Source organism: Pogona vitticeps, chromosome 4 (assembly GCF_051106095.1).
Source record: "Pogona vitticeps strain Pit_001003342236 chromosome 4, PviZW2.1, whole genome shotgun sequence".
Taxonomy (NCBI): Eukaryota; Metazoa; Chordata; class Lepidosauria; order Squamata; family Agamidae; genus Pogona; species Pogona vitticeps.
In genome coordinates this window covers 21833952-21859021 of record NC_135786.1, presented here as the reverse complement: position 1 = coordinate 21859021, position 25070 = coordinate 21833952, and the positions used below count along the sequence as shown (strand labels likewise).

The 25070-nt window shown below is 43.5% G+C and overlaps 1 protein-coding gene across 2 annotated transcripts in view; it reads right to left on the bottom strand.

The window, feature by feature from the left end:
- Window positions 1-4109: 4109 nt before the first annotated feature.
- The window catches only part of LOC110071828 (opsin-5), a 95536-nt gene continuing 74575 nt past the window's right edge, over window positions 4110-25070 (bottom strand). For both annotated transcript variants that reach the window (XM_072996862.2, XM_078392636.1), the window contains 2 exons: window positions 17139-17467; window positions 4110-13084 (listed from right to left, as the gene is read on the bottom strand). In XM_072996862.2, the coding sequence (XP_072852963.2) occupies window positions 12497-13084; window positions 17139-17467 (917 nt within the window). In that variant the 3' untranslated portion in view covers window positions 4110-12496. The remainder of the gene's footprint in view (window positions 13085-17138; window positions 17468-25070) is intronic.

Sequence of the window (25070 nt, the reverse complement as noted above, 5' to 3'; positions counted from 1 at the left end):
ATTTCCTTTAGAATTGATAGGTTTGTTCTCCTTGCAGTCCAGGGGACTCTCAAGAGCCTCCTCCAGCACCACAATTCAAAGGCATCAATTCTTCAGCGGTCAGCTTTCTTTATGGTCCAGCTGCATCCTCTGAAGATGCCGGCCACAGAGACTGGCAAAACGTTAGGAAAAACAACCTTCAGAACACGGCCAAAGAGCCCAAAAAACCCACAACAACCATTAGATCCCTGGCCGTGAAAGCTTTCACGAATATATTTGAAGGTGGTTTAGTCTTGATCAAGCAATTAAGAAGTACTAGCTTTACAAGAGGCCTGCACCTCATTTGTTGATGTGGACCAATTCAGCAGACACTGTTTTTGGACTTTCTTGTGAAGGTTGCTGACTGCAAAGACTGTCATGAAGAGCTCCCGCACTTGCAAAATTTACCACTGCACCAAACAGTTTGCTATCCGAGGCAGAGAAGCAAATTGTGCCTTCATCTTACCTAAACCAAGGCACATAATAAATAAGACTGGGCCACTTATTTTGGTGCACGGGAGGCAATGTGGTGTGTCATTTACCATGCTGGGTTAAGTGGGAGGCGCAGGTTCTAGTTCTTGACTGAACCATGAAACTCACCAGGTAATTCTGTGGCCAGTAACTTTCTTTCATCCTTGTCTACCTCACAGGTTTGTATTGTATCCCCCCCCCGCTGCCCCTTTGCAATGGTGACTTGAGAAGAAGAAAGTAAGAACTAAAACCCAACCAGTATTTGTCCTCTTCCCTGGCAGTAAAATGAAAGTATAGATAAATGAGCAGCTTCTGTTTTTTCCCCCCCTCAGGACACCCAGACTCATCTGCTTGAGGCAGCCACTTCACTCTTCTGGATAGGACACTTCACCTTGGTTCTTCCCTTCCCCCCCCCCCCATGAAACTGGTGGTGGGTCTTGAAGTTTATGTATATATGATGCTCTGCACTCCATCATAAATTATCTGTGGGTAAACTCAGACTTTATGATGGCTATGTGTGTGTGAAACTTCTAGTGACACTCGTAGAGTTTTCAAGGTAAATGAGACATTTAAATAGTGTAGTTTTACAAATTCAACACACACACACACACCCCAGTGAGTGCCCACAGCCAAGTAGAGATTTGAACCTTTTTCTCCAGAAGAAGTCCTCCAAAAAAAGTCTTAGTCAGTTACTCTATCCGCTACACCACACTGGGAATGGTGGCTGTAGCCACTGCATAATTACACCTGGTGGCTGATTTCCAGTCCACCATTAAAATGCATAGTGGAGATTAGACCTTTTTCTCTTTTTGACAGTTTTAAGACTACTGTTTAACCTGCTTTCTTATTTATACATTCAAGGCATAGTGTGATGATACACCCATTTTGTACTGAATTTGTATGTAGACGTTGATGCTAGCAAAGCCTGCCATTTCAAGTTTTCCACATCACTAGTGAGGCAATATATAGGAAGTTGTCTGTCAAGTGGGATTATGCTGTAATGTTTACCTGGAGTGGGATTTAAGGTAGAAAAAGAGTGCATCAATATGCCCATATTTTGAATGGAAATGAATCTCTTTATTTTTACTTTAAACTGATGCTTTTTCTCTTTAGCTATCTGAATAGCTCAGTGATTTGTACATCTGGCAGTGGGACCAGAAGTTGGGAGTTCAATTTTCCATTGTGCCTCCTTCAAGTAGAACCAGCCTGTGTGACCTTGGGTCTCACATCCAACATGGTGAAGTACTGGTCCTCTTACTGGCCTGGGAGCTAAAGAAAATGTTTTCCAGTCTTGCTGGAAGTATTATAAATCTTTGGAGATACATTTCTATGATGCTTTATGCAGTTATATAAATATACAGTAAGTAAAAATGGGAAATTCTGCTTCAGGATTACCTCACCTTTTGCATTCCTTTTTGAGGTTCAGCATGTCTTTTTGATCTTCACACTTCTCTCCTGTGGTCTTTCTTGATCAAGTTTCTTCCAGTTTTTCACTTCAAGCTCCTTCCCTCTAGCTTGAAGCACCTCTGATCTCCTTTTCTATTGTAAAGGTAAAGGTTCCCCTTGACAATTTTTGTCCAGTCGTGTTCGACTCTAGGGGGCGGTGCTCATCCCCGTTTCCAAGCCATAGAGCCAGCGTTTTGTCCGAAGACAATCTTCCGTGGTCATGTGGCCAGTGTGACTTAGACACGGAACGCTGTTACCTTCCCACCGAGGTGGTCCCTATTTATCTACTCGCATTTTACGTGCTTTCGAACCGCTAGGTTGGCGGGAGCTGGGACAAGTGACGGGCGCTCACTCCGTCGCGTGGATTCGATCTTACGACTGCTTGGTCTTCTGACCCTGCAGCACAGGCTTCCGCAGTTTAGCCCACAGCGCCACCACGTCCCTTTCTATTGTACCTACCTTTAAAAGTTTTAGTTTCGTTACCAGTCAAACTGCTCCTTCAGTCCGGCCAATAATTTCTGTCCTTGCCCTCCACCCTTATGCATTTTCCTCAGCTGCTAACTTAGTCCTGGAATTCCATTTTGTTCCATTTATCTCTTATTCTCAGTTTACCTCTTTCTGGTGGCCTCTCACAAGCTGATTTTCAAATACTGTATCAGCATTGTGTTACCTGGTGTTGACTTAGTTTTGGCAGCACATAGACTTACATAGCAGAAATATGTTATCTTATGTATGTGTATTTATAATTTATCTTAATTCTTTTAAAATGCCTTCAATGTTTCTTAGAAAAAGTCATCTAATAAATCATGATAATCATCAAGCATTTAGGCTGCACCAACACCAGAGGAAAGGCCAAAATAGATGATGCTTGGGTTGCTTATATTGCTAAAAAAAACTATGGTGAAGTTTTCTTTTTTTACACTAGATCAGTGATTCCCAACCTAGAGTCCCCAAATGTCCTTGGACTATAACTCCCAGAAATCCTGGCTAGCATAGTTAGTGGTGAAAGTTTCTGGGAGTTTTAGTCCAAAAACACCTGGGGACTCAAGGTTGGGAACCAGAGGAAACATGGGGAAGAGGATCTGAATCGGAATCCAAGCATGGGAGTGAAATGCTTTTTGGAAAAACAAAACTGCCAAAAGTGATGCATTTATTTAAATAAATGATTTAGGATCAATGCAAATCACAAGAGCACTGAGGCTGCACCAACTTGAGAGTAATCGAGGGAGGTCAAGCATTGAAGTCCTCCCTATTGCCACACTAGATTAATAAGCCAGTTCAGGCACGCTGTGCTTACCCACGAGTAGCGCTTGGAGCACTTATATTTGGGATTAAAATTCCCAGACCCCACCCCTGCTAGCATGGCCAATGTTCTTCCGTTGACCCGAAGAATTTGATTACTTAGTTATTGCTAACTACTGTAATAGCTTTAAAGGGTGTAGTCTTGTAGATCTCCAGGGAGGCCAACCCAACCTCCTACAAGGTCCAAATTCAAATATAGCAAACTGGTTGGGAGTCATGTAGGGTTGCCAACTAGCTTGTGTGCCCTTAAGAGCAATTTCTGCTATAAAGATCATGGCAAGTGAAACTTCACATGAAGGGAGGCAACATCTGGTGAGCTCTTACCCACTGTGATTTAGCCAGCTGCAAAGGATGGTGTATCAACAGATGGGCACAGAGACTGAGTAAGTTACTTATCCAATAGATAATTTATCCAGGCTTTGATAAGGGATTGATGTACAAGTTATCCACAATATCTGGAAGGCCAAAGGTTTTCTACTCTGTATTAAACGGACAGTTACAGAGGCAAATTGAGAAGTTGGCAAGCAATCCCCTCTGTTGACCATCAGTATTCAGCCAGTCAGAGATGTGTGATTATTCCGAGTTCAGCCAGGATGGAAATTTGGCCTGTGATGGAAGCAGTACTTTGCAGAGAGAGGGTATTTTTTTTCTTCTTCTTCCAGCCTTAAAGCACAGTGCCGGTCCCAGCACCCTTGACAAATGAGATGTCCTCCCCTCACCTTGATATGGTGTCATTAACTGCAGAGATGGAAACCTTTCCATATTCCCCAGCCCTGGAGGGACTTGCATTAGCAATTCTATCTGTTCAGCAGAAGGTGGAGTGCAGGCGAACAACAAACTCACACTTCAATTGAGCCAGTGCTTCACAGAAGTTTTGCATGAACAAATTTATTTGGAAAACATACCATTTCTGCACGACAAATTGAGTTCTTAAGCAGAGAAACAGAGGTTTGGGTTAGGTGGTGGTGTTTTTCGTTTCATGTGGCAGGGGTGGATAGTGCTGTGGTGTTCACAGCTGTAGCCCTTGGTATTTCATTGGTGGCCACTGGATAGTCTGGAGTGAGGTATTCAGGTTTTAGGTTAGGATTTCCAGCTTTTATAGGATGTAAAAAAGAAGCCTCTTGCAAACAGTTGGAATTTGTTCTTGTTTTGTTTGCTTGCTAGCTTGATCTCACAGTTTTGTCACTGCATAGCACCATTAGGATGTGAACAGAGGTGGGGAAAGTTACTTTTTTGGGGGGGACTCCAATCCTAGGACTCCTCCCTGGCCATGTTGGCTGGAGAATTCTGGGGATTGGAGTCCACAAAGTAACTTTCCTACCTCTGGATTTGAAGCCCAGAACATCTGGCAAATAGATGTGAGGGTGGCTGGTTCAATGTTTTAAGGATCCAGTTGTGCAAAGATTTGTGTGTGCGTTTGCATTTGTTCACAACATGGACCCAGTAGTGGGTTAAGGAAAACAGAGGTCCTGCGTGAAACTGTAATCTGGGGTCACACATCTGTCCTCTCCTCTGTCTGGCTATTGACTTCCTGCTGTGTCATTAGGGAAGAGCCCTCACCCTCTGAACTGTGTGTAAAGAGAAAAGGAGAAAGATGCTCCACACAGGATTCCTGGGTCACATTACCTAGAGACTGGCCATCTAAAAGGTCAGCTCTCCCAAAGGGCGGGAAGATGCACCTTCCTCAGCAAAGTGCAGGAATCCCTCAACAGTCCCTAAAACTGATCCGAAGAACCTTGTCTCTGGTGCTGCTACCTAGAGATGGTTGAATTTTCCTGCCCACTCCTGCCTCATAGTCTGTCTTGGTCTGACAGCAAAACAGAGGGCAGGTAGGATCCATAGAGAATCGAGACAATGACAGAAAGCAACCAGCGCTGTTCCTCATAGGCCTGGTGAGACCTCAAATGGCTGACTCTGTGTGATTGAGGCATCTCTGTGGAAAGTAATGTATTTTTCCATGTATAAGACACCCCATGTATAAGACTTTTCTAACCCAAAATTAAGAAATCTAAGTGGGGCTTAGCAAATGTAGGGTAAAAAGGATCAAAGTGCTGCAGGATGGCTTTGTTCCCTGCTTTCTCCCTTTGTGCTAAGCCCCGCATGACTTAGCAAAAGGAGGGGGAAAGGGATCAAAGCAATTCCACGACTGCACAATTATTTTGATCCCTTTCTCCCTTATACAACTGCAGGATTGCTTTGATCCTCCATGGGACTTAGCAAGCAGAGGGGAAATCAGGGATCAAAGCCATCCTGCAGCATTTTGAGCCCTGCTTTCCTCCTGCTAAGGCTTAGCAAGTGGAGGGGAAAGCAGGGATCAAAGCCCTGCAAGATCACTTTGATCCTTGCTTTCCCTTCCACTTGTTTTTTCTTCCTCACCTTACTTCCGTTTATAAGATGACCCTCAATTTTTAGTCTAAAGATTTTAGACAAAAGTATAGTCTTATACACAAAAAAATACGGTAGATGGTGTTACTCTTTTCACAGAGCTGGCTCCCAGAACAAGATGAAAAGGACGAGCTAAGGATGTTTAGGGCAGTGGTGTTCATGGCTCCAGTGGGCCAGCAGCAGCATTCCCTCCTGCCTCAGGCAGAAGTCAGCCTGGACCATTGCTCTCCATGTGGTTTTCTGCCTGTCACCACATCAGCACATGCCACAGCAGCTCTTTCTTCCATCCAGCCCTTCTTCCCGCCAGCCTTTTTGCTCACTATGTCACCCTTCTGGCAGTGCAATGGACCCAAAGCTGTAGCTGCTTGATTAGGCAGAATGGTGAACAGAAGGATAAACATCTGAGGCTTTCTCAACAGCCAATTCAACAGTAGAGTTAAAGTTTCAAAAGGAAAATCTCTGGCTTGCAACCCTCCAACTCTACCCATAGGTAATGGAGTTGGCCCCTCTTTGTTAACCCTGCGTATGTCTGACATACAACAATCTGGCAGGTAACATTGTTCCTTCTGTTTAGTAAGAATCACCTGCCACATTATCCTGTCCCAAGCTCTTCAGGTGGCAGCTCCAAGACAGAGGCTCTGCAGGAGTGGACTGGCTTTCTTTGTACCAGGAGCCCAGGACTCTATTCTGCTAGATACTAACAGCCAAGAAAGCCTTGTGGAAGTTTTTTTGTGGACCCCAATAAGACACATGATGGTGGTAAAGTTGGCAATGTGCGTGCGACTTTGCAGAATCTGGGCTTGCTTGCTTGTTTGCATGTGCTTATGCATGTTCAGCGCAGGATATCACAGAATCTGAGTGCGCTGGTTTGCATTAAAACTCTGGAAATCTGGGACAAGTCCGAAGTCTAGTCCCATCTGTGTTCGTTGACCCACTCACATCATAGACAGTATGCTAAGTTACAGCAGCAGCTTAGCTTCAAGACCACCAGTGGGGAACCAAGGCATCTGCCACATTTTACATGACGCATGCTTTGCCATGCTAGCTAGAGCTACGACCAGTATTTTCTTGGTTAAAGATAATGCTTACACATATAAGAACAGCTCATTCCATCTGGATGAATCCCGAAGTGCTTTTTGAGCTCCTGAGTGGCTTGGCTGTTACGGACTGGTAACAGAGCAGCCACTTTTGCAAACACTGCAGAAGCGTGGCCACTTCTGGAGGAAAAAAAGTGTCTGCAAGCGTCCAACGGCTCAGAGCAACATTATATGTTAGTTCTTAAGGACAGCAAGCGAGGAAGAAGCACAACCCAATGGAAACGGCACAAGGGAATTTCAGGTACAAAGCATCTAAATGGCAGCTTGGGAGTTGACGAAGACGCCAGCACAAATACATGAAGTGTCTGTGTTATTGGTCTTCCTCTTTCAGCCTAAATGAGACTAAAGCACGCGAGATATACCAGGAGAAGAACAGCTCAGAAGGGGGAGATATCAAGCAACCATAGCTAGGTTAAAACTTTGTCCTTGGATCCATCACTTCCATGGGTGGCGAAGCCATGAGCCTTTCATCTAGGTCTTATTTGAATTGGGGTCACTCATAGGGTTGCCAACTGACCCAGGGAGAAAATGGCCAGGTGGTGTACTCCTATGCCTCTACTATCAAACATTATATCCTTTGCCAGCACCTATGGTTCAAGATTTAATTAAAGGTATCGGAGATTTGTTGGTGGCATGCGGAAAAGCTGGCAATGCTAATTACTAGCCTTGGTTTGTGCTGCCAATGCAGTATATCGGGGAGGGGGCTGCATCTACATCCTCCCTTGGTTACCAACTGCTAATATTAGCTTCTTCCGTTGTTGTTGTTTTTCAAAGTTCCCAAGACCCCAATTCTGAAGCTCTTTTTTCCCCCTGCCTAGTCACGTACATCTGGCTGATGCTTCCACCCATGTCATCCTTCTGTGTTTTTCTTTCTTTCACTCTTTCTTGGCCTTGTGTGTTTGCATAAATACTACCTCTGCAAAAAGGAGTGCAGTAGCACATTCGCCTAGCTAAGAACTGAAATGGCAAGCTAATGCCCAATAACATATTGCACACAAGTGACTAGCCCTCAGGCTGCCCGGTACTGAGGCAAAAGGAACCACAGGTGTGGGGCTGATCTATGCCGTGTCTCTCTCCTATAAAGGGCACCAGCTGATGGTGCTGGTCTCAACCCTTTAGGCTTCCACACCTTGCTTTGTTTGGTAAATGTGTTCCCAGTAGCCAACACCACTGCGGTGTTTTTGTGTGTGTGTGTGTGCATAGATTGTGTGTGTGTGTGTTTTCCCCTCTTCTGTATCCCTTCATCTTGTCTTCCTCGGCTGTCGCTATTCCTCTAACATTATCTCCCTGGTGTAGGGAGAGGCTTCAGCGAAGCAGAGGAGATTAGTTGCCGACACAGTGATGTGCTTACAGATTTCTTGCTTCTGTGCCCCAGTTAAACAAGAGGAAAGCACTTCAAGATATTGTCTGGGTTTGAGTTTCTTTTCTTTTTTTTGTCTTCTCTTCTCTTCTTTTCCCCGCCTAGACTAACTCCCACTGAGAAGATGTATTTTTAAAGCTCCATTTCCTCTTCTTAGCCTTACTTGTCACTGTTTCAAGACGATGAAAATATTCAAGTGGAAGCAAAGGCAGGTGGTTTCGAGGGGCGATCGACTGCACATGCTTTGCATGCAGAAAGTCCCAGGTTCTGATCCCTGGTGTCTCCAGTAATTGTGAAAAGGTCTTCAGGTGGCAGCGGGTCTGGGAAGCATCTCTGCCGAAGACCTTGGAGGGCTGTGGCCAGTCTGAGCAGCCAGTGCCAGGTTTGATGGGCCAGTGGCTGGATATGAGATAACACCAGCTTTGTCTATTCCCTGTGGGATCCCATGTTATGGAATCCCACCTTTCTACCCTTGGCTTGGCCATATTTCTTGGCACAAAACCTTTGAGTGAACTGTCTCTCCAGTGCCCCGTTTTCATCTGGCTATTATAGAGCTTACAAATATGGGCGAGCGTTGGGGGGGAAAAATCACCTTTTTGGACTACAGTTCCCAGAATTCCCCTCCAACATATCTGTAACTGGGAACACACTTTGAGGAAAAAGCGGTGTGGTTAGGATCTAAGTATCCTTTGCCATCCCGGCAAATTCCATTTGGTGGTCTAGGAAAACAAAGCGCAGTACTGACATTTTGTTTCTCCCAGGGTTCGCACTGAGAATAGGGATGTCTATAGGAGAAGAAATCCAAGAAAAGGAGGTGAGAATCAGATTATAGAATACAGATGGACAGGTAATTTATCCTATACTGTGAATATAGAGCAAAGCTATGCAACAGGAGTAGCAGCAGGAGAAGCTGCTCTCTTTGTCTGACTCATTACATGGCAAACTATTCTATCATATATTTCCAGAGTGTTTTAAGGGGGTTTCCTGTTTCTGTAGGCATCAGATTTGAGAAGTCCCCAGGGACAATGTCTTCTGCATCCCCACAGTCACCTCTCCAGGAGCATCCTCATCACCTTTAGGTAGTCCCCTTCCACATGTTCTTAGGGAGAGATGCTGAAGCAGTGGGAATAGATGGCCACCTACTACCCATTTCAACACCAGGATGCTGAAGGGCTGCAAAGGTCCTACTGGTCCTGGCAGAATTAATATCTTCCTGTCCAGCAGACTTGTCGGGGAGACAGGCTGGTGGTTTGGAAAGATGACCTCTCTGAAACATGGCTCAATGCCCCAAAATTCAAATGTCTCTTACCTTCCATTTCTTCCTATGAATCTAATTTTGAATGATATTTTCTTAAAACAATTCTTTTATTTAAGACATTGGGTTGGTTGGTTTGTTAGTTGGTTGTTTGGTTGGTTTGTCTTAAGGAGGGAATGACTCTAGTTTTAAAATACTCCTGTATTGGTTCCAAAGGTCAGAAATGCTTGAGGTGGGGGTGGGTGGGGAGGAAGAAGCATCTCCCAGAATCATCTAGCTGTTGTGGCCAGTAGCCATCCCAAAGGTCATGCTGGCTGTGTGGCCGGAGGAACTGTAGCCCAAAAGAGTAATTTTCCAAGTTCTGGTTGGCTCTACTGTACTTTTTTTTGCCTGTTGACTTTGAAAAAGAGGACTTTAAATAGTATTGACCAGAGAGAACACATCAAGTTGGGAGCCATTATTGCAGCTTTGTTCCAAAAGCACAACAACATGGGGCGGCTGTCAAAAAACTGGCATTGAGGAGTAGTTACTCAATTACTGTGATTTTTCTCTGAAACTAGGTTTTGTTCATTTGTGCCATATTGAAAGGAACAGCTTCATTAGCACCGAAATCAAAGGACTTACCATTAGATACCTGCCATTTGGGTTGTTTGGGGAGGCAGGGGACTCTTTAAGAATTCCCCTGGCAAAATTCTGAGAGTTCTTGCCCACAAACACACAGCGACATTTCACTCACCTGGAAGAGACCCTTTCTTCCAGGCTGTCTCAGACTGACTACCTGTACAAAAAGGACACTGCCCCAGTGCTTCCTGGGAAGCCTAGGTCTTCGTGACAGGTATAGTTCTTTGGGAGTGCCCTCTTCAGAGTCTAATAGAGAGCAAGACTACAACTCCCACAAAGACCTAGGCCTCCCAGGAAGTATTGAGAAAGTTTCCTTTTTGTACTGGAAGTAGGCCCAAGACATCCTGGAAGATAGGCCTTGTTCCAGGTGAGTGAAATGCAGGTGTACATCTGTGGGCAGGAACTTCCAGAATTCTGCCTGGGGGATTCTTGGAGAATTCTGGTTGCTGTAACCTCAAAATATAAAAACAAATGGCACATCCTTACTTGTTATTAAAGTCTTCAGGATCATTTTCCCCAGCCCTGGCCCTTCTATCCTGAAGAATGTCTTGCCTCATTAGTGAAAAGATGTCAAAACGCTCAGCAAGCTGGCTGTAAAACCCAGACTTTGTGGCCACAAGCCATCCTGAAAGAATGTTGTGTCTTTGGAGTCCAGTATCTTCTGTGCCTTGTTTTTGGCACAGAGCGAGTGACTGTTGGTCAACGTTCTTCCTTACAGAACGGGCCTTTGTTCTCAGGCCTCAAGCAATTGTTGCTCACTAAATTCATGATGGACACATAATAAAAGACATTAATACTGAGTGGTGTTGTCTTCAAAGCACTTGTAGACATTAGGGTGCCTCACCTACACGTGCCTCTCTTGTGAGGTAGATGGATGTCATTTAACCCTGACAAACAGGCAGGGAAACGATACACTTTCACTGTTAAGGTCTCACAACTGACTTGAGGCTAAAGAGGTAAGGTTGGAAAAGTTGGAATAGCACCTCTGATATCTTAGATCTCCCCCTGGATGCTTTTTGGGGGAGATGTGTTCCTTCACCATTTAAATAAGAATAAGAAAGAAGAAGAAGAAATAATCCTATTTGTTCTAAGTGCATGCAAGACAGGCTGTTGCATGCAAGGTGGAGACAGAGAGAACATGGAATGCTCCACCTGCACGGCCATGATGCTTTGCATTGTCTAACAGGATTCTCACCTCTCTGTGTGTACATGTAAAAAAAAATCTCTAAAATTTTTATGCACATGAGTTGCTTCTGCACCTGTGGCTGGATTTATGTTGGTACGGGACGAACTTTAAAAAGAAGAAAAATAGGGCAACCCTGTTGAGGAATTATGGGTAGAGATGGGGGTATTCGTGTACGAATACAAATTTCCCCACACAGGTGGCGTTAATGAGGGTCCAGCCCCATGGGGTCGGACGGTCCACTCACCGATCCGCTGTGGACGGTGCGATTCCACAAATGGCTCCGCAGCATGCAATCCGCTTGCCATTCCTGGCAGGAGGCCTCGCTGCAAGGTCAAAGAATGGCAAGCAGATCACGCGCTGCAGAGCCATTCGTAGAATCACGGCAGATAAATGAGTGGACCATCTGGCCCCATGGGGCTGGACCCCCATTAGCACCACCCGTGCGGGGATATTCGTATATGAATACCCTCATCTCTAATTATGGAGCAATCTTACTACCCAATCTTGCTACAGACAGCATAGGATTGCATTAGCCTCTGTATCAGTCGGGTACTTGCGCTGGCTGAACACTGGATGTGCAGATAATCTGCATTGCAGTGCAGGTCCACTACATTATCTCTGAGGAGCAAGAGGCCCTCTCTGTTTGAGCTATTGCGAGCACAGCAAGATTGAATTAAAATTTTGCACTCTAATTATGTGAACCATTAATTCTACCTGCCTCCGATGCAATGGCATGGATTGATGGAACACAAGCAATGCAACCTGGCCACCATGCTGCGCAATGCAGACCACACAGGTGGCACTCGATCCTTGCATATATATATTTTTTTGCCAAAATATTGGGGGTGCTGCCATATCACCGATGATGCCCAAAGATCTTATGAGACAGATTTGAGGAAAGGGGCTCAAAGGTGCGGGTGGAGGGGAGAGAGGATAGGAATTGTTATTATTGATTCCCCCTCCTTTCAGGTGCTAAATCGTTGGCACAAAATTGCAACAGTGAAACAAACAAACAAACAAACAAACAAACAAATAAATAAAGGTGATGATGTTTGAAGAGGGGGGGAAATGCTGGTGTAAGTTTTGCAGTATTCTCCAACCTGCAAAGCACACTTTGGGAACCACTAAACATATGGACCAAAGATGGATTTTTAGATTGATACCAAATAAATGTATCTGGTCTAGGCAGAAGATGGATTACCCCTGCCTCTGAAGCAGAGGTGGGAAATGGTGGTTCATTTGTTTTGGATTTCAATTTCCAGAATGCCACAGTCAATATGGCTATGCTGGGAGTTATCACCCAAAAAACAACTTTTTCCACCTCTGTTCAGAACCCTTGCCCCTTCTCGCCATGCTTACATCAGGTCTCTTGCAATACTGGATGGCAAAACATCACCCACCACATTCACAGTCCCCATCCCTGTCTTCTTCTTCGTCACGAGCACCATGACCTGCACGGTTCGCTTCAGGCTTGGCCGGCAAGCACTTCCATCCGTCAGAATCGCCAGGGGGTTGGTCTTGGAGGCAGAGTCAGGCTTCTGGGAGAGCCTGTAGCAACGTGGATAATTCCGGAAACATTCAAATGTGTCCGTGCAGTTCCTGCAGGATCCCCGGTGGTCGGTGAAAGCCGTGGAGAATCGCATGGAAGCCCTCCCGTCCCGGGTGTGGAAAGACTTGAGGGCGATGACTCTGGGCCGGCTGCAGCAGAAGACGGCACACACGGCCTGCAACAGGGACAGGTCTTTGGAAAGGAACTTCTGGAAGTTGGGCTTGAAAAGCAGATACACCAGAGGGTTGTAGGTTGCTGAGGACTTGGCAAAGACAGCAGAGAGCGCAAATGCCAGGACTGGAATCTGACTGGCGTCACCAAAGGCGGCCCACATGGAAACAATGGCATAAGGGGTCCAAGCAGCCAGAAATCCAATACACACTGAAACACTGAGCTGGGAAGAGAGGAGGAGGAAAAAAATATTTCTTAATCCATCCATCCATCCATTCATTTACAACTAGAAACTGAATAGCCTAGATCAGTGGTTCTTAACATGGGCGATAATGCCCCCCAAGGGGCGATTTCATTTTTCAGGGGGGCGGTAGAACGAAAAGGGGCGGCGTGGGGGCGCTGGAGCAGAAGGGGGGCGGTAGGAGGGCGCCGGAGCAAGCCAAACCCGTGAAGATGGCTGCAGCCTTTTTCCAGTGTGCATGAATATATATTTTCCTCCTATCTTAATTTAGTTTCAGACTTTTTGTCTTGAAATTTTTAGTTCCTGCATTTCTTTTCATGCCCTTTTTATATTTCTTTTTGCGTCTTAAAATTCACTTGCAACTAAACCATTAAATGTTACTTTTGGGGGGGCATTTCATTTTCTTAGAATTTTATTTTATTTTCAGGGGTCATTGGATTTAAGTGCCATAAATAAATAAATAAATAAATAAATAAATAAATAAATAAATAAATAAATAAATAAATAAATAAATAAATAAATAAATAAATAAATAAGATATCATCACCGTGGGGAGGGGGGGTGATGATAACTTCCTCAATGGCTCAAGGGGGTGTTTCTTTCAAAAAGGTTAAGAACCACTGTTCTAGATCCTGATGAGCATTCTTAACACTCTGTTTAGGCTGCATTAACTGAAGTATAAATTCCCCTGTATCTGGTACTTGCTAGGCCTCATCTTGAGCACTGTGTCAAGTTCTGGACACTGCAATTCAAGGAGGATGCTGACAAATTGGGACAAGTTCAGAAGAGGGCAACAAGGATGATTAGGGGGCAGGAAACCAAGCCATGTGAGGAAAGACTGAATGAACTGGGCATGTTTAGCCTTGAGAAAAGAAGACTGAGGGGTAGATATGACAGCACTGTTCAAATACTTGAAAGACTGTCATACAGAAGAGGTGTAGAATCTGTTCTCAGTTATCCTACCAGGATACATAATAATGGGTTCAATTTACAGGAAGCCAGATTTAGGTGAAATATCAGAAAAAAATCTTCTTAACTGTTAAAGCAGCATGACAAGGGAACTAATTACCTTGAGAGATGTTGAGTGCTCCAGTGCTGGAAACATTCGAGAGAAAATTGGACAACTATCTCTCAGATCTTCTTTGATTTGGATTTCTGCACTAAGAAAGGGGTTGGACTTGTTGGCCTTATAGGTCCCTTCCAGGTCCATTATTCTATGAATCTATTATTCTCCCCACAGCTTTACTTTGCTCACAGAGGGATGATTTTTATTGTCACCAACTCTGACAAAACTCAAGTTTTTCTGTGCATTTAAAAACTACCATCAGGAGACGTCATCTTTTGTTTGTTTGTTTGTGGGCGAAACGGTGAGCAAGCAAGTGGGTGGAGGGGCAGTGAGTGAGCAAGGGGGGGTACCCAGGTGGGTGAAGGGGTGATCAGGTAGACAGGGGCCCCCAGAGAGTGGGGGACAATCAGGTGGGCAAAGGGCTGACCAGACGGATGAAGGACGAGTGACTGAGGGGGATGAGTGGGTGGGTGATGGGGTGAGCAGGCAGGCTTTTTCTGCAGGGCGGTATTTCATTTAATTTTTTACAGTCCTGCCATCTGATAGCAGGAATATTTTTTTAAAAAAAGCAGATGGGGCGTTCATATATAAACAGACCTCCTTGGAAGCAGGATCATACAGGCTGGCATGTGCGAGAGATCGACTTGGTTTTTCATAGTCTAACCTTAAAAATCAGGAGGCCATCAAAACTAAGAAGTCTTTGGAAAATAACAGCATGACTGTAGTATTATTTTGCAATCAAGAGATCATTGTGTGTCCAGACACAATAAATATAACAGGTTTGAGGAGAAGCCATATATGGTGGGGCTTTGAATTTATAGTCTGCATGCATCTCTATTAATAGCATTAGACCATAATTAATGAGTTAATTAACTGAACCAGTTAATTGGGGAGTGCACCCACTTGGATTATAAGCAAGGCCCAGAGTTCCTCTAGCCTTTAGATAAGCCACTCCTGATCTCCCTCCTAGTGACAAAATGCTGGTGAGTCCAGAGACTCAGGCGTACGTACGGTTAAATTAAGCTGTCAAGTCATGAGAGACAGCCATGCAATGTGAGTGAGCAAATCATCTTGAGGTAATAGAATTCAGTTACATTCTACCTGTGCCTGCTGCAGCCCATCTATCATATTTCTAACCCACCCGCCCCCAAGACCCTGATACGCCATGCAGGAAATCTGTGTGGGAGATACTTTATATATATATATAAATACTCTTTTGCTGGCGATGCCTTCATCCTTGGTTCCTGCAAATGAAGAAAGTCCAGGAGGGTACATTTATCTTTGCTGCAACGTTATCTTGGAAATTGGTCATCCGATGACAAGCTGTCACAGAGATTGCGTAAGTTGCTTTTTTGGATGACAGTTCCCAGAATCCCTGGCTGCTCATGTTGGCTGGGGAATTTTGGGAACTGCAGTCCAAAATCCTCCCACTTTTGTGGCTGCTTATCGATCAAACGGCTTCCCCATTCCCAATTGTGTGTGGAAGTCTGCGCACCTGCTTGACCTGGGTAGGCAATTACTAGCAGTCCAAGGGCTGCACATGCCCACCCCAGGCACAGCAATGTCATGTCCCTACCTGTGTGCTGCCCACCCCAAACTGTTTCCTGTTTTTAAGCCAAAAAGCTTTATCATGCCCTCTAGCGGGCAGAATTGTTTTTAATTTTTTTAAAAATTTTTTTTACAGGGGAGGGAGTCAAGGATGCTTGGATGTGGGTCAAAACCTGGGGGAAGTGCCTCCTACACCCTAGGGCACTACAGTACCTTCTGAGCAAACTTTTTTCTTTTCTTTTTAGCATGTGGGGATTCAGGGGACATTTGGATCCTGGGGTTATAGGCTGGCCTTTCCCCTCCCCTGTGTTATATGTAGTGTTTACACTCAGGTCTGAGCTGCAGAGACTCTGATATCAGATGCCCCTTTCTTCCCCCTTAAGGCTTTCTTGTTACCACTGAGCTTTTCAGGTACAATCCTTTGGTACCTGGGATCCTTTTTTTTTTTTTTTTTTTACTTCCGCTCCCAGGATTTTCAGGGTTGTAGTCTTGAAAACAAAAGAAAAAATAAAGAAGACAAAAAAATGTTGTGGCCCCTTAAAGACTACTATATTTTAATAATGAGCTTTTGTGGACAAAGTCCACTTCCTCAGAAAATCCCGGAAGCTGAGACCCAAAACCATAAATGTCCAATTTCTAGACGGCTTAATTACCCTTCTCCCCCACCCACCCCCCAAAAAACTTGATCCAGGTCAGATTAACAAGAGGAACTCAAACCTGGGCTGGGACTAAAAATTTGGCCTCTCATTTTAAGGGACTTTGTCCCTCTGCTTGACAGGGAACATCCAAGTGATCCAGACTTTAGATGGGTTACACAAAGGAAGAAGTAATCAACAATGACTTATGACATGCAATAGAATTGACCCAAGGGTTTTATACTTTTGCAAAAGCATTGGGGAATTTAGAGACTGTAAAAAAGAGGTTGCAAAGAGATGCCTACATATGGCACCAACATTCCCAACCCTTCCTCTTTTCCCATTCTAATTTGTGTTGCAGAGTTTTGAATTTTTGGATAATTTCCTCTAGCAATGCAGCAGAAGTGTAGGGATTCACAGAGAAGAATAGCCTCAGGTTTCCCAGAGTAGACCACACCCTTTTCTCATCAACTGGCACTTACAGTCTCAGTAATTTGCTCTGAGACATTAATAGGTGAAAGAATATAAGATTTTGTTTACTTACAATTGAACCGATCAAACAGTATACAGACAAACATGACTGCTGTCAGAAACAGACTTCAACAGACTCAAGAGAGGAAAAGAACATTGAGCAGAGTGATGGGGCTCTCTTTTAATTCAAAGACAGGGAAGGAACGATTGGTTAGTACTGGATAGTTTGGTAGTCATCGCAGCTCAGAATGTTCTCTCCAGGCAAACCTGCTAAAGGCAGCATGCAGGGTTGCAAAAACTCCCACAGTTTGTTTACCTTGACAATCAGGCTATGGACACTGTTGGCTTTCTTCCGGGGTGACATGTGCTGCTTCACTGCTCTTTGGGAGACCTTCACAGTCCAAAGGATGAGTGAGTAGGAGATGAGGATCAGCAGGCAGGGGATGATGTAACAGAAAATAAAGAGGGCCACGATGTAGAACTTGGCTTCTTGAGTTGATGCTTTCCACTTGATGCAGCAAGCTGTCCCGTAGGGCTCTGGCCCATAACTGCCCCAGTCAGCTAGAGGAGCCACGGCAAAGATGAGAGCATAAGCCCAGACACATCCTAGGAGAGCACTGGCATAGGTGGGAGAGAACTTGTTACCTGCGAGAAGGGGGGGGAGAAGGGAGGGAGGGACAGAGACCATCAAAAATGGTTTTGGAAACACTCAATTTCTAAGAAATGGCACTATATCCCCAAATAGAGCTAAATCTCATTACATTAAATACATAGAGCACAATGGAACGTCTTTGTTGTTTTTACTGCAAAATGTATGGTGGAGGCCCAATGTTGGTGGAACTTTGTTTTGTTTCTTCTTTCACGCCAACTGGGAAGTGTCTCCTGTACTGGTGCTGTTGCCAAGATCTCGGGTGCACAAATTGTAACATTTTGTTGTTATAATTGTTCATGTTGTCTGTTATATAACTGCAGAGAGAGAGAGGGAGAGTCTTTTGTGAAAAATTTTCACAATTTTTGCGCAGTTGTGTTTGCAAGATTCATCAATAGTAAGCAAATAGCCCCACAGAACTTTAAAGTGTTATACTTCCTTTGGAGTCAGTAAGGAAGTGAGGCTCAGCTGCACACTATATATCTAACACAGCTTTTTGGTTAGCCTTGAGGTAATGGAGTTCAAAAGAAAGGACTGGTGGTAGTAGTAATAATAATGCAATTAACAAATAAAAAATATAGAGGGATAGCTAGTTGACATTAGGGATTTTGAATTTTTAGCTGTTGTGAGAGTTATTTTGCAAATGTGGTTTTATCCCTTGTGTAGTACTACAACATTGCAAATCATGCTGCCTTGAATTTTCTTTGGAGAAGATACATGATCCCTAAAGCAGAACACAAAAAAGTTACTTCTGTGGATCTCAACTGACAGAATATGCCGACCAGCATACTGAAAAAGTAACTCCCCCAAGCTTTGCCCTTATTTTAGGAACATAAGGTGACAAGACCACAGTCTATTCAGTTCAGTCTGGTCTACACAGTCTGGAATCTGTTTTCCAGAGTTCTAGAAGTGGTATTTCCGAATTTAGAGGTACTAGCGCAACACTGGAAGCTTTTTACATGAAACACATGTGCAATAGACCTGCCTTCAAATGATGAGGTTGTCCTTGTTTTTTTTTTTTTAATGCTGGTTAGAGTTTCAAGGAGGTATCAGAACTGCATCTGGGGGAAGCTTGCTGCTGTCAAATAAATGTTGCAAGGAAGGCCATCGCTTTCCTTCAGAGGAACCAAGATGAGATAAAAGCTTGAAGTTGCATAAAGAACAATACATTGGAGTCCAATCCATTTCCACTGTGTTCATTACCGATGCTAGAAGTTGAGAATCTTTTAAGCACAGGGTTCGTGTGTTAATGCAGAAAAGAATGACACTTGTGAGCATCCGCAGTCACTTTAAGAAGGCTTGTGCATCACACTGAGGGTACGATCCATAAGTCCCATATCACATTTGGCCAAAAAAAAAAAAATTGTTAAAGTGAAAGCATGACTCATTCATCGGTGACTGCAGTTTATTCACTGTTGAATCATAAAATACCATCTATTTTTGTATCATCGATGGGATCCTGAATTGTTTTATAGTTTTATTTCTCTCTATTTGTTTTGGTAATGGGTCTGAAAGTATGAAAAAAGTGTGTTGGTGTTTTTAAAAGCTGTTCTTTTTCCTCATTTCGTTGTGAAGTTTAAACAAGCTCTTAAAAGCTGATCCTCACCACCTACACAGCTTTTTTATGCATGTTTGCTGAGGAGCCAGGGAAAATCCCCCACACAATTTTTTTTGTGCAAAGGCTGGTTACAAAGCTTCAGATAAGTGAGCGGAAGCCTGCACCCCATGACCTCTGAAAGCTCACGGTGTATTCATTATTAGGTAAAGGTAAAGGTTCCACTTGACATTTAGTCCAGTTGTGTGTGACTCTAGGGCGCAGTGCTCATCCCCATTTGAGCCAGCGTTTGTCCAAAGACAATCTTACATGGTCACGTGGCCAGCGCGTCTAGACACGGAACGCCGTTAGCTTCAGAACACCATTACCTTCCCACCGTGGTGTTACCTACTCATCTACTTGCAATTTTTACACGCTTTCGAACTGCTAGGTTGGCAGGAGCTGGGACAAGCGACGGGAGCTCACTCCGTCGTGTGGATTCGATCTTACGACTGCTGGTCTTCTGACCTTGCAGCACAGAGGCTTCTGTGGTTTAACCCGCAGCGCCAGCACGTCCCACTATTACCCATGAATAATTATTTACTGGTTGGCTCAAGAGGGTTTTATTCCAAGGTAGATGTGTGCATATTTGTTCTGTGAACTACAGCTCCCAGAATTCCTCAGGCAGCATAGCCATATAATGAGAGGTATAGTCCAGAAACATTTTTATCTTAAAGCAGGGATCTCCAAAATTTTGAGTGTGAGGGCCACATTGTATGTTTTCCACATTTTTGAGCGTCAAAGGAAAGCACATGTGCGCATACACACAGCTGGCTGGCTGGCCGCTCACACCTCTGTCCACATTGGTTGTCCACCTACATGCGCACATGCACCCCACCTGCCCAGATGCCCCCCTGCCCCTCCCGTGCATGCACACAGACTGAAGGGAACAGACCGAATAAAATGGCAAGGCAGGCTGGGTGTGGCCCACAGGTCAGTTTAGAGATCCCTGCCCTACAGTAAAGTGTTGCTGAGTTTTGAATTTTTTTTTTTTTGGTTAAATTCCTTTACTTGCACAGCAGAAGTGCAAGGATTCATAGAGCAAAACTGCAAAGTAGACTACCACCCCCTTACAGTCTCAATAACTGACTGAGATATTAGTAGGAGAAAGAATAAAAGTTTTCATTACTTACAATGAAACAAATCAAACAGCACTAAACAGACTCTAGGGGGGGGGAAACACTGAAAAGAAAGTTGGGGCTCTCTTTGAATTCAGAAGCAGGAGGGAGCAATTGGTTAATGCTGGATAGATTTGACAGTCATCCTAGTCTGAAAAAGCCCCTCCTACCAAGAAGAAGAAGAAAACAAAAGAGAAATAAAAGATAGATGTGCTCAATTCCTATTTTAGCCCAGTGCTATTCAATATTTTTATTAATGACCTGGATCAGGGAATACAGGAAAGCTAATCAAATTTGTGGGTGACACAAAATTGGGTGGAATAGTTAACACCATGGAAGAAACAAAATTCAAAATAATCTAGATAAATTTCAGCACTGGGTTGAAAACAAGAGAATGAAATTAAACAGGGATAAGTGCAAAGTACTGCACCTCGGAAAAAGAATCCAATTGCGCAGTTACAAGATGGGAGATACCTGGCTCAGCAAAACTACGAGCGAGAGAAAAGGAGGAAGGAAGCCTAAGGCTATCAATCTGTGTGAATATCTAAAAATTAAACGGGGAAAATCAGACTAAAATCTATGTAACTCCACTCATACACTGCCCCCTACTGGTTTAGCTGACTTACTTCATACACTGATGCTCTGTTTCAACAGTACTAACTCACATACAGGTATGCCTATAAGAATTGCTTGCTTGCTTGTTTGTTTGAAGGTGAGTTCTTTCTTTCTTTCTTTCTTTCTTTCTTTCTTTCTTCCTTCCTTCCTTCCTTCCTTCCTTCCTTCCTTCCTTCCTTCCTTCCTTCCTTCCTTCCTTCCTTCCTTCCTTCCTTCCTTCCTTCCTTCCTTCCTTCCTTCCTTCCTTCCTTCCTTCCTTCCTTCCTTCCTTCCTTCCTTCCTTGTGCTGTTTGTCCACCCTCCCATTTTCAGCCGTTTGGCCTCACTCTTATGTCCCCTTTTTGTTCTTAGAGAACTGATCTCAGGAAACGATAACTAACATTCTGTCACAGGAAAAGATCCACATTTTGGATCTTGAGATTTATACCATCTCCCAATGACCTTTTCCAAAGAACTGCTGGTGAAGAGGGAGGGAGGGAGCTCTATTTGCATGCGTGGTCTCCTTCCTTGCAGAAAGCTGCAGCAAACACTCTGACAAATAGCCCTTTGAGCACGAAACTGCATATTTACACACACAAGCAGAGCCTGCACTGGCAAATATTTTCCGAAGCCCTTTCAACACATTACCTTTAATGTCAGGTCTGATAGAAAGCTTCAGAGGTGAGAGCTCTGTTTTTCTCTCCCAGTAGGCAAGAGTAACTTCCATTTACTCGAAGATGAGTGATCAAGAGGGTGCATCAGTGCCTGCTTTTACAAAGTAGCACTCGCCATATGTAACAAGGAACCCTCATTTACCTTTCCCAAGATATTTTTTTTCTCTGCCCGGCTCAGATGCACTAAATGGTGCTGGTCTTGACTTGTAATTCCCTAAATGGTTTGAGACCTCAGTACATAGCAACACACCTACTTCCAACAGGTACTGCCCAGTCTACCTGTGCAACTCAGGCTAGGTGGCTGGTGGCTGAGGATGCTAACCCTGAGAGAGGCCCAGAAAGAGAAAACGAAGAAATGGGGCTTTGCAGTGGTTGCTCCTCAGCTCTGGAATGAGTTGCTACCTGAAATTCACCTGACCTCTTTCTGGAGATCTATAAGAAACATCTGAAAACTTTTCTATTCCAGCAGGCTTTCCAAAATATATCATTTTAATAGCTTGCTGAGACTACAAGCCTAACATGTATAATTGCCAGCTGCTTTAAATGCAATTTCAACATGGAACTGAATTTCTAAATCTGTTTTGTTAAGAAACGTCCTCCGCTGATTCCATAGAACATGCTTGTTCTATTGTGTATTTACTTGTTCACTTGCCTATATGGTTTACTGTTGTACACAGCCCAGAGGGACCTTTAGTCAGATAGATGGTTTATAAATGAAAATAAATAATAAATAAATAAAAATCAATCAAAAAATAATAATAAACAAATAGATCATCAGGCATCAAGTTGGCCTGTAGGAACACACAGATGAAGTTCATTTCTTTCTTGTGATCCAGGAACTGCGCCACCACCACATATTTGGCACACATAGTTGTTGTGAAAGTTTGATTGCTATGGGTATACCTACGTATACTGTATATCCTTTATTCTCTTTTAGAAAGAGATGGGGAAAGTTACTTTTTAAAGAGTTCACCACCCCGAATAACCCACTGGCCACCCTGGCTGAAGTTTTCTTTACAGGGTAGCCCAGAACATCAACAAAAAACCTGTCCCATCTCTGACATAGTTTCCTCTCACCATTTCCTGCCCAAAGGATCCTGTAGATTCAAAATCTATGTTTTTAACAGTACTAAAAACAAAAAGACAAGTATTGGCATTTCTTTTCCTTTTTAAAATGATCTCTATTGTGGTACCTTAAAGACTATTTCAGTGTGAGCTTTTATGAATCACAATCCACTTCTTCAGATATATGAAGCATAATAATTAGGTCACAGTTTTATGAACACAGAGACCATGATAGAGAGATGGGAACCAAATTAAATGTGGAAAAGAGAGTGACAGTTATGCTGGTAATGAGCTATCAAAAATGACAACAGTTCTGTTGACACCAGCAGTGATCATTTAAAGTGCCGATTAACTAGTTTGAAACCATATGTCAACAGAGATGAGGTAATTCTTGAATGAAAGTAAGGGAAATGGGTAACAGGACAGATGATGAGAAGCAGTGATCCTGTATGGAATCCTTCTGACTTGTGAATCATAACGCGTTTTGCAAAATTACTGTTCAAACTTTTGATGGTCTATGTTCTGAGATTGTGAGGTACCTTTCCATGTTACTTTTCTATTAAAAAGGTTTTTCAGAAATGGAGTCTGACAGCGAACTATAATCATGGTGCTTTGCTTTTGCAGGTTTCTCTCCCCCATTGCACCCCAACTGCCAATGTCATCGAAACACCACCTACAGACACTTCCCTTGTCTTCACAAGAATTTATAACAACTAACTGCACAGAAAAAAAATTGTATCCTTCCAGCTGGAAAAAGTAGAAGTCCCTCAGTGGGAGAGATTAAAAATCACTTTGGCTGTACTGATTCATCATGTGATCAGTAAAAAATATTTCAGATTCACCGGTTTTATAAGCAAAACAAATCCCATGGTATTTGACCATGTCATCTCACTCTTGGAAGGTTAGAAGGGAAAGAACTAGAAAAGAACCTCAAGTGTTACGATGTGTCACTGGAGACCAAAGCCGAAAGCATCAATACTCTAATATTCCCAGTTGCCATGTACAGATGCGAAAGCCGGACAGTGAAGAAAGCTGACAGGAAAACAAAAAAAAGAGAATCAACTTATTTCAAATGTGATGCTGGGTGACAGATTCATAGACACAATGAACCACCAGCAAGATAAAAAAGCAGGTGCAAGATCAAATTAAGCTTGAATTCTCTCTAGAAGCAAAAATGGCTAAACTGAGGTTATTGTATTTTGACTATATCCTGAGAAGATACGATGTATTGGAAAAGACAGTAATGCTGGGAAAAGTTGAACAGATGCAGCAAAAAAGGAAAACTGAATATACGATGGATTAACTCAGTCAAGGATGCCATAGCCTTAAATTTGCAAGACATGAGAATGTCATTTAATGACAGGACTTTTTGGATGTCACTAATTCACAGGGTTCCCCTAAGTCGGAAGCAGCAGCAACAACAAGCTTGTCCGATAGAAGCAGGCCGTTCACTCCTTCTAATGGTAGCCCCTATAGTCCTCTAGAATTTATGCAGTTAAAGCGCTCATACTGAATGGACTGGCTGTGGGGAGCTGTGTGTCCTCTTTTGTAAATACTGTACAGTCCTTCATTTGAAGAGTTCCAAGAGAAAAATCTTCCATCTGAACAGCTGTCCAGTCCAAGTCGGCGAAAGCGAAAGAACTCCAAGCAAGGCAAATGCAGATTTCATTGTGACCCATCCACAGTGGACAGCAGAATCAGCAAACACACAGATTCCCCCACTGCCTTCCTCATTGGAGAGAAACACATTGTAATTCTGTTTAAACGATAAAATCATTTCAAATTTTGCATCTGTATATGAGCATATGCAATTTTATGCAAATTGGTATCTCTATATTTTGCTCTTTTTCCATAATATAATGTGGTGAGGGGGGAGGGGGTGATTCCTGCAAACTGAATGGAAGCATCCTTAGTGGGGGGGGGAAGCCCTTTCACCCACACATGGGAGTTTCTTCCCCCTCCTCCTTATCATTTTTTCCCACTTGGCTTTGAGGATGACATCCGTAGTTTTGGTAAAACACTTTTTAAGTGAGAAGAAGAATTCTGCAAATAAAAGAGTGAGGACGGTAGAAAAAGTATCACTTCTATGTAAAATCAAAATTTTTAAAAATGTAATCAATTTTTTTTTCTCCACAGAAGTCAATATGTACCAGAAAAGCTGGACTTCTTTGCATCCACGTCTTTCCTAGCCTAAATCCTAAACTCTCTGATCTTCTAAAGGCTTAATTTAAAACACACACACACATACACCCAACACCAAGTCTTCAGACATATGTAGGGATAACATTTCTTTGAACCTAAGCAATTAAAGATATGCTGAGATTAGTTATTGCCTAGTGGGAAAACACAAAAGGGCATGAGAGAAAAGATAAGCCAGGGAGGCCAGGATACTTTGTTCCATAGTCATCGGACAACAGCAACCGAAATTGCAGAGGGAGGAGATTCGGTTTGTTGGCTGCTGGCTTATAGCTGAAGTTAGTCTTATCTTTCCTTCCACCTTCCCCAGTAATTTGTGCAGCCACAAAGAGTTGTCTGTGCTGGATGCAGAGTCTGG